The 18,368-nt window shown below is 51.1% G+C and overlaps 1 protein-coding gene across 2 annotated transcripts in view; it reads left to right on the top strand.

Annotated features, from left to right (window-relative positions):
• CD177 (CD177 molecule) overlaps positions 1 to 10,978 on the top strand; it is a 13,099-nt gene extending 2,121 nt beyond the window's left edge. The window contains exons 1-9 of one of the 2 annotated variants that reach the window (XM_010852535.1): positions 89 to 203; positions 279 to 419; positions 657 to 839; positions 1,553 to 1,687; positions 1,868 to 1,984; positions 6,648 to 6,788; positions 9,386 to 9,562; positions 9,699 to 9,827; positions 10,474 to 10,978. In XM_010852535.1, coding sequence (XP_010850837.1) covers positions 152 to 203; positions 279 to 419; positions 657 to 839; positions 1,553 to 1,687; positions 1,868 to 1,984; positions 6,648 to 6,788; positions 9,386 to 9,562; positions 9,699 to 9,827; positions 10,474 to 10,721 — 1,323 coding nt within the window. In that variant the 5' untranslated portion in view covers positions 89 to 151 and the 3' untranslated portion in view covers positions 10,722 to 10,978. Of the gene's footprint in view, positions 1 to 88; positions 204 to 278; positions 420 to 656; positions 840 to 1,552; positions 1,688 to 1,867; positions 1,985 to 6,647; positions 6,789 to 9,385; positions 9,563 to 9,698; positions 9,828 to 10,473 lie in introns of those variants that run through there. The other variant, XM_010852536.1, reaches the window with a different exon arrangement.
• Positions 10,979 to 18,368: the final 7,390 nt, after the last annotated feature.

Raw genomic sequence — 18,368 nt, forward strand, 5'->3', positions numbered from 1 at the left:
CTTTAAGCTATGGAGACTCAGAGGGAGGCCCTGGCCTCCTTTAGCAAGACCCTGTCCCCACCCTTTCCTGGACTACCTGGGTTGTGACAAGATATAAAAGTGCTGTTTCCGGGGAGAAAGAGCGGGAGCGAGCATTCCCGCCACCCAGACGATGAGCCCTGCCCTGCTGCTGGCCCTGCTGGGCATCACCCTCGCCCTGCCCGGTGAGTGAGAGACCCGGCCAGGGAGGGGATCCACCTGGAGGCTGAGCTTAGATGGATTTGTTCCTCCCATTTCAGGAGCGAGGGCCTTGAACTGCTACTCGGGGGTAGCGGAGACCATAAAGAATGTATCGGAACAGCCCTTTCGGTGGACGACTTCCCAAGTGAACTGTGGAGAAGGTTTGGGCTGCCAGGAAATGGTGTTGATCACCCAGAACGGTGAGACGGGCCCCGCGCCTGACTTGCAGCCTCTCCCTTGGAGAGATGTCCCTATCACCCCACCCTCCAGTCCTACCTGCATTCTGTGTACAAACTCAGAAGACCGCTCCCCGAAATACCAGGAGCGGCGCCCACCTTAGCTGCCCAGGGGCCTCCTCTGCACCCTTTCGGATGCACACCCTCCCTCTAGGACCCTGGAGTCTGACCCCACCCTGGCCTGCTTCTCTCTCCGTGCAGACCCCCTCCTGTACCTGGTGCTCATCAAGGGCTGCACCCAGGCAGCCAATCAGGAGGCCCGCGTCACCGACCACAGGGCAGGCCCCGGCCTGTCCATCGTCTCCTACACCCGGGTATGCCGGGAGAATCTGTGCAACGATCTCAGCACCAGCCTCCCTCTCTGGACCCCGCTCCGACCCACAGGTGCCGGAGGTTGGGGGGAGAAGGGGACTGCCCGGAGGAGGGGGGCAATGGGGTTGAGGGGGTTGGGGTGAGCACACAGGCAATGTTCTTTTAGAAGGCCTCCCTGCCTCCCCTCAGCCCCGTCCAGCCTCCCCAGCACAGCTTCTTCCAGCAGTCCCTTAGCAGGGCACTGGACTGATGTTCCCTCATGTTCGACTACCCACCTCCGACTGCGGCTCTGGCCCTAACCTGCTGCCCACTCCTTCTTTTTTTCCCGTGGGGTTTGGGAACTTGCCCTTTGGGGTTTCAGCATCTCCTCTTCAGAACTGAAATTGACCTGTGGCTTCCCATTGTCCTCTTCTGTCTGAAATCATAAATCGGATTTCGCTCTGCCCTTTGTGTTTCTCTACTCTTGTGCATCGCTGGTGGACATGGGCATCTCGTCTTCTTCCACGGTTCAGTGGAGCCTCTGGGTCCTCCCAGGGCACCCCTCCCCTCCCCTTACTAGGCAGCCCTCCCTAAATCTCATGCTCCCTCCCCGCCTTGGTCTCTCTCTAGTCACGGGTCCTAATGCCCTGCTCCCCAGACCTTCCTGAGAGGAGGCCAGGGAGGCTAAGGGAGCTGATTCTTGGGAGCCGTGAGGAGCTGAAAAGCCGAGGAGGGTGGAGGGAAGGCGCCTGGTCTGAATTCAGAGCCCCCTTATTCCTCCCTCCCTTTGTCTCCCACCTCTCCAGTCCCAGGTTCTGTGCGGTGTCCAGTCTGCTTGTCTAGAGAAGGCTGTCTGTCGGCCCCAGAGATGACCTGCCCAGCCAAGAGCTCACACTGCTACAATGGGGTCCTCCAGCTCACTGCTGGTGACCCACCGGGAGGTGGGGTTGAGGCCAGGTTTGGGGGAGGCTGGGGGGTGGTGTGGGGCTGAGGATCAAGATCTGAGTCTCTTGGGGAGGAAAGGGAGGTGAGGATGGGGACCCTGAGGAGGGCGGGCCTGGCTTCCCCCTGAGTGTTGGCTGGTCCCAGTAACAGTGTCTCCGCCTTCTCCCACTTTCCAGGGAGCAGCACCAGCATACTCAAAGTCCAAGGATGCGTTTCTCAAGCAGGCTGCAACCTGCTGAATGGGACCCAGGAAGTCGGGCCCATCAGCCTGTGGGAGACTTGCATTCCTAAAGGTGAATGTCACGGCGACAAGACCAAGTGACAGGGGCGGAAGTTCCGGGGTATGATAACCCTGCGAAAGGCAGGCATCCAAACATATCCCACCAAAACCAGCATCACAGGTCATTCAGATGTTACTACTCACTCAGGCAGGTGTGATGGGAGGGATTGTCCCAGTAGGCACTTCGGGCGAGGATGCCAGGAAACAGAGAAGGTACGTGGTCCAGGGAACAGATCTATAGGACAGGAGATCTATAGGACAGGTGTTTTAAATGATGCTGAGCCTGGCTCAGTTAGGACAGCCTGTCCAGGTGGGAAAGGAGCAACAGAGCTTGGAGAAAGGTCAGAGAGGCAAAGAGGGTGGGCCACATCGAATGCCACTCTATCCATTGTCTGCAGGAGTTGCCTGCTGGTTTCCCTGCTGGGCGTGACTAGCTGCTTCTGATTCTATTTCTCCACCTCCCCGACCTTGGGGTCTCTGGCTTCCCCTTGACCCCCACCCCAACTCTGGCATTCCACTCTCGCCCAACCCCCACCCCTGGTACCGGAGGCCCCAGCAGCCCTGCTGCAGAGAAAAAGTGATCAGAAGGATGTCAAGGGTGCTTCAGGTGTGACAGGGAAAGTAAGAGCCAAATGAGGACCCGTGGAGGGTTCCCACTCACGCATGGAAACCCAGTCCAGGTGGAACACCGGTGGATGAGCATGGCCTGGCGTGTCTTGATGTCAGGGAGCAGGATGAGGAGAGGGGTGGGGCGAGGAGGGAAGTGGGGTCTGGAGAAAGTGGGAGGAGGGTCCTCCCTGACCAAGCTTCAGGCAGAGAATTGAGTGAGTTCAGCAAACGTTCCTGTTTGGATCTCTCTGGCTGGACTGGGAGCTTTGAGGACAGAACCCGGATGTTCCTGACACCAAGGTTTTCAGCCTCGGGCAGCACAAGGGCTTGGTAAGGGTAGGTTCCCCAGGATGTGTTTGCTGACAGGAGTCCATACAGTATTCCAAGGTCTCCCGTGGAGACTCCAGAGGACTCAGACCCTGGCCCTGCCCTAAAGGGCCTCTGGGACTGGGAACAGAGACATCACAGACACAGGTAGCCATGAGGCTGTCATGAGGGGGCTTGGGGGAGCTCAGAGTAAGAAGATACTGATGTTCTGGGAGGGGGAGATCGGGGAGGACTTCACAGAGGAGGTGACCTATGACCCATGTCTTAATGATGAGCTGCTGTTCATTCACAGAAGAGGAAAGGGGCGCAAACAGGCAGAGGAGACAGTATGGGCAAAGGCTTGGAGGTGGGGGCAGCCTGCTGCTTTCAAGAAGGCTCCCTGGGCTCTGCCTGAGGAGGGCTCATGGCGAGGATGAGGTACAGCTGGGAGCAGTCAGCAATGACAAGTTTTCCAGGTGGACAAGGTGAGTGTGGGTGGTGAAGGCAGAGCCCTTCCAAGCAGAAGGAATGCCCTGCTGTGTCTTGGGACTGGATGTTGGTGGGGGAGCAGAGAGGTAGGTGGGGGTCCTGGTGGTGGGTCAAATAGCTTCCTAGCCAGACTGATGGGGCTGGCCTTTCTGCTAAAGGCAGGGGAGCCATGGTTAGGGAGGGACAGAGTCTGCATCTTTATTTTTAATTAATGCTAGTTTATTTATTTGGCCCTCATCTCTGGGACTAGCAGGCATATTAGGTAACATAATCCAGCAGACACTCAGAAACAAATCAGACACATGCCACATGCACCACACATCACAATGCACACAACACGCAATACACACGAGAGACACAACCATGCACACTGTGCCATGTACCACCACACACGTGTTTCCTTACCTCTCACACACCATACAACACCACATGCCACACCCAGCACACACCCAACACCCAACACACACACACAGCACAGAGATGCGGGACATGCACCATGGTACACTCATATGACAAACACACCACATTCATCACCAACACACTCTGTCACTATACGTACACACCACACATCACACACCCACCCACCGTGCACATTTCACACATTCCCATACTACCCCACACCCTCCACAGGCCCGCTACATATTCACACACCCCACACATATCCCACATATGTGTGCTGCCCAGACCACACATGTGTCACATAAAACACAGCCATTACGCCACAAATGGGTATTCCTCATATATGTCCCTATTTTGTTGGCTTTCAGCATCAAAGCCAGATCTTTTTTAAAAATTGTTTATTTATTGATATATGTGGCTACACTGGGTCGTCCACGACTGAGCGGCTTCACTTTCACTTTTCACTTTCATGCTTTGGAGAAAGAAATGGCAACCCACTCCAGTATTCTTGCCTGGAGAATCCCAGGGACGGGGGAGCCTGGTGGGCTGCTGTCTATGGGGTCGCACAGAGTCGGACACGACTGAAGCGACTTAGCAGCAGCAGCAGCAGCAGCAGCAGCACTGGGTCTTAGTTGAGACATGTGAATTCTTAGTTGTGGCATGTGGAGTCTAGTCCCCAACCAGGGATTGAACCTGGGCCCCCTGCAATAGGACTGTGGTGTCTTAGCCACTGGACCAAAAGGGAAGCCCCCAGCTAGAGTGGAGCAAGATGTCAGGGAGTAAGTGGAGAACAGAAGGGCATCCCAGGGAACAGCTCCTGGAAGGCACGGGGGCAGGAAAGGACAGGGTGCAAAACGGGCCACCGCAGGAGCCCAGACTGAAGAAGAACCAAAGGTCCAGGATTTTAACAGCCTTGACTGTCCCCCTAAGGAACTGGATCCTGGTTCCAGCTAGAGCAGTGGGCCAGCCCAGCCTGGGAGAGCACAACCGTTAAGAGCTTAGCATCTGAATGGAAAGACATGGGTTTCAGTCTGGGCTCTGCCACTGAAACAGCTTTTGAGGATTACCACTGCTTAGAGCCTCTTTCACCAAGTTCAGAGAGGAGGAGACTCTCACTGATGGTCAGAGGTGGCAGAGCATATCCAAAGGCACTAGGGCAGACATGTGCCTCCATGTGTGTTTCAAAGAAGACTCCAGAAGTCAGTGGGACTCCAACAGAGTGATTAAGCGGGAGCAGAGCAGGACAGGAGGACTGTGCAGAGGAAGGAGGGCACCTCAGGTAGAGCCTTTGGGGCCATGTTAAGGACTTAGAATTTTATTCTGAATGGGTTGAGGATCTACTGGAGTTTTCTGAGCAAAGGATTGATGTGAATCAACCTTTCTTTTATAGGAATCATTCTGAATGCCTGGTGGAGAATAGAGTGAAGGGGAAGTGGGCATGGGGGAGGGGACCCTCCAGGGAGACTCAGGAAGAAGCAGGTGAGAGCCAAGGAGTCTTAGACCCTGGTGGAAGCTGTGGAGGAGGTGAGAAGTGGTCAGGTTTTGGAGGGATTTTGCAGCTTCAGCCAACAGGATTTCCTGATGGGTGCAACATGGGGTGTAAGAGAGGAGGGATTGTCGAGAATAACAGCAATGTCTTCAACTTGAGCAACTGCAAGAAAGGAGGTGCCATTGGCCAAGACGGGAAAGACAGGGGTAGGCAGAGTGGGAACCAGGCTGGGAGGAAGGCTGCAGGACCCATGAAGTGTCTGTGAAGTGGGGGAATGAGTGATCCTCCTTCATGGGGGCTGTTGTGAAGGTTAACACATTTGTGGGTTACTTGCACGGTCAGCCCTGACAGTTTCTGCATCAGGAGACACATCCCAGCTGATCATGTGATGGTCTCAAGAGTTGGTCTAATGGTTTTCAAACTAGACTGCAGAGGGCTACAGGGGCTGAGGCGTCCCAGGATGGTCATCAATCCTCCTCTTCCCCATCACTCCCTGCAAGGAGCCAGAATAATGCCTGAGTTCCCAGCCTAGCTCCTAACTCACTCGCAGTGGGACACTGGGCAAGCTGCTTTCAAAACTCCTCTGTTTCTCACTTTGAAAATCGGGGTGATGATGATGACAACCTGCTTGGGGTAGGGGGGTGCCAGGAGGAAATGAAGCAATCCAGGTGAGGTGAACTTCTGGGGAGGGTTCATCCTTGGAAACTGATCACGGCAGCTGGGCACCTTTTAAGTGTTCAGTGCACACAAGGCATTGGAGTATTTCTGTTTGGAACATAGCGTTGCTCAGTGAAGACATATATGGTGTCAGGCTACATTTCTCTTTATCCAGATGAGGACCTTGAGGCCCAGAGAGGGAAGTAGAGATTGACTCAGGCTAAGGAGAGCCATCTGTCTCCATCACAGCTGATGGAAAGAGCAGCTGTCCTCAGGGGGCATTGAGAAAAACCTCTGCGGTGTGTTTGAGCAGAAACAGGGTAAAGAATAAGGATGGGGCTCAGACTTCCAAAACGAAAGAAGTGAAAGTGTTAGTCACTCAGTCATGTCTGATTCTTTTGCAACCCCATGGACTGTAGCCAGGCTCCTCTGTCCATGGGATTCTCCAGGCAAGAATACTGGAGTGGGTGGCCATTCTCTTCTCCAGGGGATCCTCCTGACCCAGGAATTGAATCCGAATCTCCCACATTGCAAGCAGATTGTTTATCATCTGAGCCACCAGGGAAGCCCTGAAGGTCCCTTCTAAATCTGAGGTTGAGGGACCCAGTGGCCCATCGGGCTTGCAGGGTAGTTCAAGAATGTGAGCATCTTCCCAAGCATAGGACCAGAAGGAAGACACACAGCGGGTCCCTGGCTTCCACAGACCCTGGTGATTCTTTCTCCGCAGGTGCTCTGACCTGTTATCGGGGTATCATGCTGCAGATGTCTCCAAACCTGAGCCAGGACCCTGTCGACTGGTCCACAACTACGGAGCAGCAGTGTAACCCTGGGGAGGTGTGTCAGGAGACCCTTCTGCTCATAGATGTAGGTGCGTGGGCTGCGAAAGAGGGCGAGACCCCTGCATGGGGTCCTGTGTCTCCCTGCCTTGGATTTTTAAAAAATTAATTAATTTATTTTAACTGGAGGTTAATTATTTTACAATATTGTAGTGGTTTTGCCATACATTGACATGAATCAGCCATGGGTGTACCTGTGTTCCCCATCCTGAACCCCCTCCTACCTCCCTCCCCATCTCATCCCTCAGCATCATCCCAGTGCACCAGCCCTGAGCACCCTGTCTCATGCATCGAATCTGGACTGGTGATCTGTTTCACATATGATAATATACCTGTTTCAATGTCATTCTCTCAAATCATCCCACCCTCACCTTCTCTCAGAGTCCAAGTCTGTTCTTTACATCTGTGTCTCTCTTGCTGTCTCGCATATAGGGTCATCGTTATCATCTTTCTAAATTCCATATATATGCGTTAATATACTGTATTGGTGTTTTTCTTTCTGACTTACTTCACTCTGTATAATAGGCTCCATTTTCATCTACTTCATTAGAACTGATTCAAATGCATTCTTTTTAATAGCTGAGTAATATTCCATTGTGTATATGTACCACAGCTTTCTTATCCATTCGTCTGCCGTTGGACATCTAGGTTGCTTCCATGTCCTGGCTATTATAAACAGTACTGCAATGAACATTGGGGGTACACATGTCTCTTTTAATTCTGGTTTCCTCAGTGTGTATGCCCAGGAGTGGGATTGCTGGGTCATATCCTGCCTTGGATTTAAAAAAAAATACTTATCTGTTTATTTTTGGCTGCTCTGGATCTCCGTTGCAGCATGGGCTTTTCTCTAGTTGCGGAGAGCGGGGGCTATGCTCTAGTTGCTGTGCACCGGCTTCACACTGCTGTCTTGTTGGGGAGCACAGGCTCTAGGGCATGCGGGCTTCAGTAATTGCAGCTCACGCGCTTGGTTGCCCCGCAGCTTGTGGGATCTTCCTGGACCAGGGATCAAACCGGTGTCCCCTGCATTGCAAGGAATCCTCCTTAAGGGGTTAAGGAATTTTAACCACTGGAGCACCAGGGAAGCCCCCTGCCCTGGATTCTGTGCACTAAATTTCCTGCCACGGTCCCTTCAGGCTTGCACTTCTAAGTCCAGTTCTTCCTCTATCTGTGCCTTGGTTTCCCCTTCTGAAAATCGGGACGAGATGATGGCAGTAACAGTAACCTACTTCACAGGGTGGTGACTAGGATATAGCCGGTAGTCCAGGCAAAGGGCTGAGAACAGAGCCGGCACAAAGAAAGCTTTTGCTTAGTCACTTCAGTCGTGTCCAGCTCTTAACTCATTTCATTCAAAGTCTAAGGAACTGCTGTGGTGTGTCAGGCACTGTTCTTGTAGCTTTACAGGCCAGTGGGGAAGCTGCAGGCAAAATGAAACAAAAGAGTGAGATATCATGTGTGAAGACAAGAGCTGTGGACAGAAGTCCAGTGGGGACGGGAGATCGGGAGAATGATGTGAAGGTTGCAATTTGTGCTCTGAAGGCTCCCTGTCAACTAAAAAACCCCCAAACCTAAAAGTTGAGAGTTATTTATTCAGTGGGAATGTTATACACGTTTGCAGCAAGCGGCAGGTAATCTGAATAGGAAAGATTACTGTTAAGAGAAAACTAAATGTCTCACATGAAGAGATTTAGCAATCTTCTATCCTCTATGGGAAGATGCAAATGTCCAGACTTGCTGAAATCATTTCCTTCGTATTTGTTGTTGTTGTTGTTCAGTCGCTCAGTTGTGTCTGACCCTTTGCAACCCCATGAACTGTAGCACACTATGCTTCCCGGTCCTTCACCATCTCCCAGAGCTTGCTCAAACTCATGTCCATTGAGTTGGTGATGCCATCCAACCATCTCATCCTCTGTCGTCCCCTTCTCCTCCTGCCCTCAATCTTTCCCAGCATCAGGGTCTTTTCTAGTGTGTCGGCTCTTTGTATCAGGTGGCCAGAATATTGTAGCTTCATATGCATCTAGCTATCTGGGGCCAGTCCTGCTTTTTTTATTGTTCACAAACTAATTTCTTGTTTATCATAAGAGATGGCAAATGTGGTGGATGGCTGCCTCTTTTTCTCTCTCTCTCTCTTTCTCTTTCTCTCTCACACACACACACACCCAGCTCCTCAGCACTTTCAGAGGGGAGGAAGTAGCTGCTGGCTTCCAAATACATGGCTTAGTTTCACCTGGGCTCAGAAGTCTGCATTACACACACACACACACACACACACACACACACACACACACGCAGAGCTCCTACTGGCTTCCAAAAACCTGGCTTTGTTTCGTCTGGGCTCAGAAATTTGCATTTGAAAAAGACGTGTTGACTGGTAGGGTTTAGAGCAGAAAACGTTCCGTTTCCCACGGGAAATTCCGAGGACCTTCTACTCCGAAGGTGACATTTGAGCCGGAAATGAGAGGCAGCAGATCTGGAAGAGGACCCGACTCTGGCCCCAGGCTGCCCTGTGCTCTCTACAGGACCTGTGCCCCGGTCATCGTCACATACCTGTCCCCTGCCTGACGAGCCCCTGACTCCGCCACCCTTGGAGCCTCCACTCTCGCCGCCCAGCTTTCTCTCTCTCACCCCTCAGGACCCAGGTCGATCCTGCTGGGGAGCAAAGGCTGCAGCCAGGTCAATATCCAGGGTGACTTCATGCACTCGAGGCCCCCCGGAGTGCTGGTCGCCTCCTATGCCCGGGTCTGCTCCTCCGACTACTGCAACTCGGCTGCCAGCAGCAGCGTCCTGGTCAATGCCCTCCCTCGTCCAGGTGTGTGATGCCAGCGGGCTGGGTGGGACCCCGGGTAGGGAGAGATGGGGCCCCAGAGACACATCTCGGCGCTCAAGGAGGGTGGCCGCGGCTAGGCGCAGGGCTGTGTGTTCCCAACCTTCTCTCTGCTCCCCAGCCCCCCCGGCCCCAGGACACCTGCAATGTCCCGTCTGTCTGGCCCTTGGATCCTGCTCACAAAGCTCTAACGTGATGTGTCCTAAGGGCACCAGTCACTGTTACAAGGGTCAGATTTTTTTCCGGGGAGGTGAGTACTGAATGTCAGGTCCCGAGGAGGAATGGGCTAGGGGGCTGGATTCACAGGGTCCCGAGGTGGGAGAGTGCTTGAGACCCTGGTGTTGCGGTCCATGCACAGGCTGGAAAAGAATTTCCAGATATGGGGCAGAACGAGAGGAGAATAAAGTTTAATAGACTGGGAAAACCAAACAGTGGGCTGGTTCAAGGGAGAGCCAAACCCTTTCGCAGGCTAGTAGCCAATTTTTACAGCCTCAAGACAGAGAAAATTCCTACTGGAATGGTGGCATTAGGTGATTGGTTAGGATGCTATGGGGTTGGTATTTTATCTACTACCGGATCAGGGAACTGGTCGGTTTAGATCCAGAGGCTCATGGCAACAGTTGCTATGGGGCTTGGTCAGTTCCAGAGATTTTTATCCTGTAACCTTGGTACAGGGCTCCACACCTATGACCTTGGTATAGGGCTCCATACCTGGCTCACGACTTTGGGGGTGGAGCGGCTTGGGGACCCAGATTTTCTAGGTCTGAGGGAGGAGGGGACTAAGAGCCTGGTCTCTTGGTCTGAGGTGGAGTAGGGGAAGGCCTAGGAATAATAGGGTCTAGGAACTTAAGCATGAGGAGCTTTGAACCCTCCCTGACTCTATCTTCTCTGTCCAGGTGGGTTGACCGCCCCAGTGGACATCCAGGGCTGCGTGGCCCACCCTTCCAGCACCTTGTTGGGCCGTAGGTGGAGTATCGGGGTCTTCACTGTGACTGAGACCCGTGAGGGTGGCACTGAGGTGGATGAGCCTCTAATCTCAAGTGGAGCTGCCCCTGGCCCTTCCCTGGCTTGGGCAGTGGGGCTGGCCCTAGCCCTTTGGTGTGGGGCTCCCTCCTTGCTGACCTTGTTCCCCCAGGATCCTTAGCTCCTGTTGACTCCCCACGCCCCACCTCTCCCTCTGACCTCATAACTCAACAGCCTTGGACACTGAATCATGCCCCAGTCCTCATCACCACCCCCTCCACCACCACCACACACACACACACACACACGCACACACTATCTGACCTGGTGACAGCATATGGAAGGGCCTGAGAACAGCTGAACTGATCCTCTGGGAGGAGGGACATTCAACCAGTGGCCACCTGTGTGTGATAATAAAGACATTGTCCTTTTGCCACATGCAAGGGTTTCTCTATGTGAGGGTAGGGCAGGGCTCCCAGAGATCTGACATGAGGGAGGAGAGGAAGCTGGTGAGAGAGTCACCATCTCGGGTCATCCTTCACTGATCTGGTCCACAGCCCCCCTGGACCAGCTTGGGTGGTAGCAGAGTCTTCCAGGTGCTGCAAGCAGAAGTATTAGGGCCTCTTGGGGAGGGGGGTGCTTTCCAGGCAGCTCAGCAGTAAAGAATCTGCCTGCAATGCAGGAGACCTGGGTTCGATCCCTGAGTGGGGAAGATCCCCCACAGGAGGGCATGGCAACCCACTCCAATGTTCTTGCTTGGAAAATTCCATGGACAGAGGAACCTGGCGGGCTACAGTCCATGGTGTTGCAAAGAGTCAGACAGGACTGAGCCACTCAGCACACACATAAAATGACTTGGGAAGTGAAGGTGTGCCAATGAGGCTTCTATTTTAGTAGCCAGCACCAACAGGGGGCTCACCCCACTTGAATAAATTGACACAATGGTTTATGTGAAGCAGAGAAATGAGAGGGTTGGCACCATTTCCTGAGGCTGATATCATTGGGTCTGTTGTCATAGGCTTGAAAGACTAAGAAGTCATTACTGTTATTAGAATCTGGAAGGGGGTGGTGTTTAGAGAGGGGTGCCTGACAGGAGCTGTGATCTCAGGCTGAAAAATCCACCCAACCCACAGCGACACTACAGGGAGGGAGCTGGGGAATTAACACCCCAACTTCACTTAGTGTCCTCCCTGTGGGTCTCCTGCTGGGGCTCCCCATCGACTGAACCCAGCTGGAAGGTGGGAGATCCCACTAACAGTCCCCACGGCACAGGGCAGGGGGAGAAGGGGAGAGAATGAATGTGAAAAAGGAAACCGCACAACCCACCCCTTGAGTCCGCAATACAGAAGACACACAATTCCCGTCTGGTACTTAATCATAGAACTGTCTTGTGCTAATGGCAAGGGGTCACACACCCACAGCTTTAGATGACCAGTTCTTCATGAACCACAGTCAGAGGAAGATGGGGGAAAACCTATAACAGAGCTGCAAAGGCCCTGACTGTGCGGCTGGTGGTAATGAGAGCCGCCTGCTTCTACCACCCCTTCTACGTTCTCTTACCACCTGCCAACACCTCCTCTGGACATCGTTGAGACACAAGGTTTCATTCCTAAAGGAAGTAAGTGTTCAATAGTCTTGTCTTTATTGGCTTTTGGCCACTTTCTGCTGAACAGGGCCACCGGCGAGTCAGTATTACCTACAACGCATCCCCTGGCTTCCAAACGTAGTCCTCCTTGACCTGGCAAACCAGCCTTCCTCTGGTGGTCACGGTCCCTCTGGTCGTCTTCTCCGCCTCTTGTTTCAGCAGCAGGAGGAACACAAAATAGCATGGGGGCAGTCCTGGCTTCTGGTTGATTAGAGCTCTGATTGGGTTTCTCACCCACACCAAGCCCAAGGTCACAGAGACCAGGAGCAAAAATGCTTTAAGTGGGTTGTCATGTGTACTGATGGGCGGGGACACTCCCTTATCCTCCCCTGTGTCATGGACCCCTGCATTCTGGCTCTAGGGCAGGTGACACGATAGACTGGCCAGTTTGAGACCTAGAGCATCTCCTGTTGGGTGGCAAGGTACCTTCTCTACCTGGTGCCTTCAAAAGCCGTCATGACCATTCGACCCTTCTGATAAGCCAACTGTGTCTGTATAGTGGGGCACCTGGAAGTCAGTGAGCTCCATGCGGGGAGTTAACTGCCTCAGTTCCTTTGCCTTAAAATATGTCCTCTAGTTGGAAGTGATACTTCATGGGAGGACTTCCCTGATGGTCCTGTGATTAAGACTCCACCTGTCAGTGCAGGGGCCAGGGGTTCAATCCCTGGTCCAGGAAGATCCCACAGGCCATGTGGCAAATAAGCTTGTACGCCACAACTACTGAACCTACACGCCCTAGAGCCCATGCTCCGCAACAAGAGAAGCCACAGCAATAAGAAGCCTGTGCACCACAATTAGAGAAAGCCCATGTAGCAAGGAAGACCTAGGGCAGCAAAAAAAAAAAAAAAAGAAAGAAATTTAATTAACTAATTAATTAACTTTAAAAAACTTCGTGGGATCCTGTAGCAATAGAGCAGACATTTCCTAAGTCCCCAGATGGCAGTGTTGACAGAAGCAGTGAGGACAAGGAAGGCAGAACAGCATCCACAGAGTGTATTACCCTGTGGGGAGAAAGGTCAGTCCCGAGAGTTGGGTATATGTCCTGAAGAGTCCTGCTGTAGAAAGATGTCATAACAGGCTGAGATTGGCCTCTGCCTTTGTTGGTTTGGGTACTGAGTGGAGTCAACAGCCAGGTCACCTGGAGAGAGTTAGCTCACTTGTCACTGCATGGAGACATTAGTTAACTCACTAACCCAATAGAGTAGTAATTCTATCCCCAGATGCTTGAACTAATACCTCCACTCCTATATTCCCTGTGAAAGATTTTGGCCCCATGAAGCCTTCCCCTTGGTCCTGTCTAGTCTCACACCCTTAGAATCGGTATCAGTCGGGGTCCAGGCATGTGTCAGGAACCACATGCTAATTTTAACAGGTAAAGTTTTTTGTTTTGTTTTTGTTTTGGCCACGTAGCACATGGGATCTTAGTTCCCTGACCAGGGATTGAACCCCAGTTAGTATAAGGAATCATTATCGGACTTCCCTGAGAGTCCAGTGGCTAAGACTCTGCCCTTCCAATGCACGGGGCTTGGGTTCAATCCCTGGCCGGGGAGTGAGATCCCACACGCTGCAACAAAGACTGAAGACCCCAAGTGCTGCAACTAAGACCTAGCACAACAAAATAAATAAAAATAAATATTAAAAAGGGGAAATATTTAAAAATAAAAGAATCATGAGGGAATTCCCTGGTGGTCCAATGGCTAGGGCTCTGAGCTTCCACTGCAGGGGACATGGTTCCATCTCTAGTCAGGAACTAAGATCCATAAGGCCAAAAAGGAAAGAAAGAATCATTATCTAGAAACACGGGGTGAGGATTAAGAGGGAATTGGTTACTAAGCCTAAAGAACACAGGGCTTTCCAGGTGGCGCTAGTGGTAAAGAACCTGCCTGCCAGTGCAGGAGATGTAAGAGACAGGGGTTTGATCCCTGGGTCGGGAAGATCCCCTGGAGAAGGGCATGGCAACATACTCCAGTATTCTTGCCTGGAGAATTCCATGGATGGAGGAGCCTGGGAGGCTGTAGTCCATAGGGTCGCACCAAGTCGGACACGACTGAGCGACTTAGCTTATGACAAAGATAAGAGAATAGTTCATCTAGGGAGGAACCTCCTTACTTGGGGCCAGAAGACAAGCTCTTCAGCCTGCAGTGTCCCTCTACCACCCTCTACTGGCAAAGCCTAACATTGTGCCTGGAGATGAACAAAATTGCTTGCAGGATCCAGCAGGGCAATGAAGAGCTAATCTGGAGCTGAGAGGCCATAACTGGCACAGAATCTGCTCATACACACGCTCTGGGATTCCTGCCCGTGCAAACTGGTGAGGTTCTCAAACGCTCTCAATGTGTGGCACGTACATGCTAAACCAAGTCCTGTGCTTCTTTGGACTACATTAGAAATTCGTTCTTGTGGGTCTGGAGGAGAAGCAGTTTCCTATGAGTGGTCTCTATCCCACATCTGAGAGTCACACTCCCTTAACACAGACTGGCAACATTGAACATTTTCCTGGCAGTGCATCTCTGCAACGCGTTCACTCAAGCCTTAGGCTTGGTCCTCAGCCATATCTGCCCTGTGACTGGAAACAAGAGATGTTCTGCCAAGGGAGTTTTCTGATTGTCTATCACATTTCCATTTGGACAATCTTATCTTTCCATTGCTCCTCTTCCCCCACGTTTGCTCACTAGGGTCATCGGAAGAAACAGCCGACTCCCCAGTCAACCTGTGCAGCACCACTGTTGCCGTAGTAACAAAGTGCCACACCCACTTCAGCTCCCAACACCTTGCTTTCCATCTGCACTTCTTTCACTGCTACCCCAGTGATAACTTGACCAACTATGAAATTGTCACAGGACTTCTCTCACCTGTGCCCTATCTTTTTCCATCAAGGTGGTCATCCCTGTGCTTCTCCCATGTAGTGGAAACCTAATCCCAGAATACAGTTTTGTTTGTCTGTTGCTGGATGCCACTGCTGATCCAAATTTCTGAATTGGTCAGGGTCCTGGCTTCAGGTTCAGTCGCTTAGTCGTGTCCAGCTATTTGTGACCCTATGAACTATAGCTTGCCAAGTCCTCCAGGCTCCTCTGTCCATGGGATTTTCCAAGGAAGAATACTGCAGTGGGTTGTCATTTCCTATTCCAGGGATCTTCCTGACCCAGGAGTTGAACCCTCATCTCCTGCATTGGCAATGGATTCTTTACCACTGAGCTACCTGGTAGCAGGAAATAAATTGTTCACCCAAGTTGGGTAACAAGTAGAATTTTATTAAGGGGAGAGCTGATTACAATTATTAATACTGGATCCAGGGAAACCACAAAGGATGGTGCAGGAGTTGGGAGTAATCATATGTTTTATTTAATTTTATTTATTTTTGGCTGTGCTGCACAGCTTGTAGGATCTCAGTTCCCCATCTAGGAACCCAGGCCATGGCAGTGAAAGCCCAGAATCATATCCACTAAGCCACCAGGGAACTCCTCCATGTATTTGAAACATATGATTGCAACAATATATAACAAAGAGATTGCTCTGACCACAAATGCTCTACATCTAGGGCGAGGGGTGCCATGCACTTCATCGATTTATAACTGGCATGAAAAGGCCCAGTACTGAAATGGGGGTGCCGGGGACCAGCCCTGGCTGATCCAGGGAATTCGAAGCGGGGACGGCGTTGGTGAGGATCAGGAAACAACTGCTTAATTAAACGTTTATTAAGGATATAAAGAGTGGTGAAATAAGGATAGCTCAGCGAAGAAATTCAGTGAAGAAAAGAGGCTGAATAAAATTCCAAAGCAGGGAATTTACGTCACCTACGAAGGCCGCAGGCGTCCTCCCGTTCTCCCGAAGGAGAGGAGATGCTAAGGCCTCCCCGGTCAGATCTTAGAAGCCCAGGCAAAATTAGTAGGCTTGACGAGCTTCCCTGCCTCAGAGGAAAAGTTCAGCTAGAAGGTGAAAGAAAGAACGACATGGGGAGACCAAATTCTGGTGAACAAAAGGACATACTTTATTTTCCAAAGCAGTTTTATACCTTAAGTTGTGCATAGAGGATAATGGGGGAAGGGGTAGAGGCATGCAAAGACAGCAGTTCCTGATCCTTATCGAAGTCAGGCTTTCAAACTTATCATATGCAAAAGTTTAGGTGATTTACATCATCTTCTGGCCAGGAAGCCTGTTAACATTTTAAGAAACTTATTTTTCTCTAAAGGTGATTATTCTAAAGTCAGGCACCAGCCTCCAAAAAGCATTGGAGAAAGTTGCATTCCTATAGGGCAAAGGTGAGGTGGGCTCAATCAAGAAAAGAATTAACTCAAGGGTCCAAGATTACAAACATTGAGGCAACTACTTACATTTCTATACACCCATTATATCAATCAATACACCGCCAAGGACACAGTAGGTAAGGGATATGGAGACTTAGCAGCAAACATTGGCCCAACAAGTGAAAAACCCTTCACCAATACAATTTCTAATCAATCTTTTAACTACTCAAAGGAATCTGTGTTTAGACAGTTTAGAACATCTCCTGCCTCTCACAGTTGGGAGGCTCTGAACAATCACATGTTGCCGGAAAAAACCTATTCAGGCAGGCTAGAGGACTTCCAAAGGAGTTTGTAGGTTGAAACACTGTCACACGCAGGAACTATTAACTGGAGCTGTAAGCTAACTCTTTTTTCAGAGAGAGGTAGTGGGGGACAGCCCCCCGTAAAGTCAGAGGTGTAGGTGAAAGCACAAAGCAGAAAGTAGGCAGACTCTGGTTTTGGGGGTAGATTGCTCGAGAATTTCCAGGGAGACTCCTGAGGCTTGATCCCGCCTTTGCGTATGTCAAGCCTCCTTCCTCATGACCTTTGTCACGGGCGGAGTTCGCTCCCCACATCGGGAGAGAGCTCCTTTCTACATAAATCCACACTCGAACACAAAGCCACGTGCACTCATGGTGTGCTGGTAAATGAACATCTGCCTCCCTGAAGGGAGAAATAAAAGCTCTGATCTGTAGCATTTGCCAATGTCCTTGGTGTAAATACTCCCACTATGGCTGATTTCAAGCTATCACGATGTCCCTGCCTATGGAGTTGGGAAGAAATAACCATGCAGGAGACACAGGTTTGATCCCTGGGTCAGGAAGATCCCCTGGAAGAGGAAATGGAAACCCACTCTAGTATTCTTTCCTGGAGAATCCCATGGACAGAGGAGCCTGGCGGGCTACAGTCCATGGGGTCATAAAAGAGTCAGACACGATTGAGAGATTGTGTACACACACACACACCATACAAATACAATAGTTATAAATAGCCTCAAGAGCATAGATAATAGTAAAATAGTAGATAATTTAGGAAGTGATGATTTTTGAGTATTTATTACCTTTGTTTTAAAAATGTTATTTATTTATGGCTAAGCAGGCTTTCTCTAGTTGCAGTGTACGTGGTTCTCATTTTGCTGGCTTCTCTTGTTGTGGAGCACAGGCTCTAGGGTGTGCGAACTTCAGTAGCTGCAGTGCACATGCTCAATAGCTGTGGCACGTGGGCTTAGTTGCCCTGAAGCATGTGGAATCTTCCCAGACCAGGGATCGAACCTGGGTCCCCTCGCATTGGCAGGAAGGTTCTTAACCACTGGACTACTAGGGAAGTCCTACCTTTGCTTTAACATAATTTAGTTTTAAGTTGACAAAATTTAATTTTTAATAGTGGTTGTATTTAGCAACTGGCTTGAAAAACTGAAAATTGACTCTCATGAACCAGGTGGAACCACTGAACCACTCCCAGCACAGCACGGCCCACATCCCAGAGAGAGCCAGTGAGCACAAGTGCTCTTGCACAACCTACCCTGACAGCCCTCAAAGATCCCCTGAGCTCTCAATTCTTAAAGAACAGATCCTTATTCTTCCTTCCATCTCTAAACCCATCAGGGTAACCTCACCCAGTGTGGGTGGGTAAGGGACCAAGTTGGCTCACTGCCAGAAGCACGGGCACCTCAATATCCAAGATTTGTGGTGTGTGAGCATTGAAGCCAGCAACACTGTGGGTCTCCCTATTACGTCTTGAGAACCTACCCAAGATGACCAACACCTACAATTCCCAGGATATGAGAAGGATGGGGACTTCCCTGGTGGTCCAGTGGCTAAGACTCCACCTCCTGATGCAGGGAGCCTGGGTTCAATCCCTGGTCAGGTAACTAGATACCGCATGCTGAAACTAACAGATC

This window comes from Bison bison, unplaced genomic scaffold (assembly GCF_000754665.1).
Source record: "Bison bison bison isolate TAMUID 2011002044 unplaced genomic scaffold, Bison_UMD1.0 scf7180017864313, whole genome shotgun sequence".
In the NCBI taxonomy this organism is placed as follows: domain Eukaryota; kingdom Metazoa; phylum Chordata; class Mammalia; order Artiodactyla; family Bovidae; genus Bison; species Bison bison.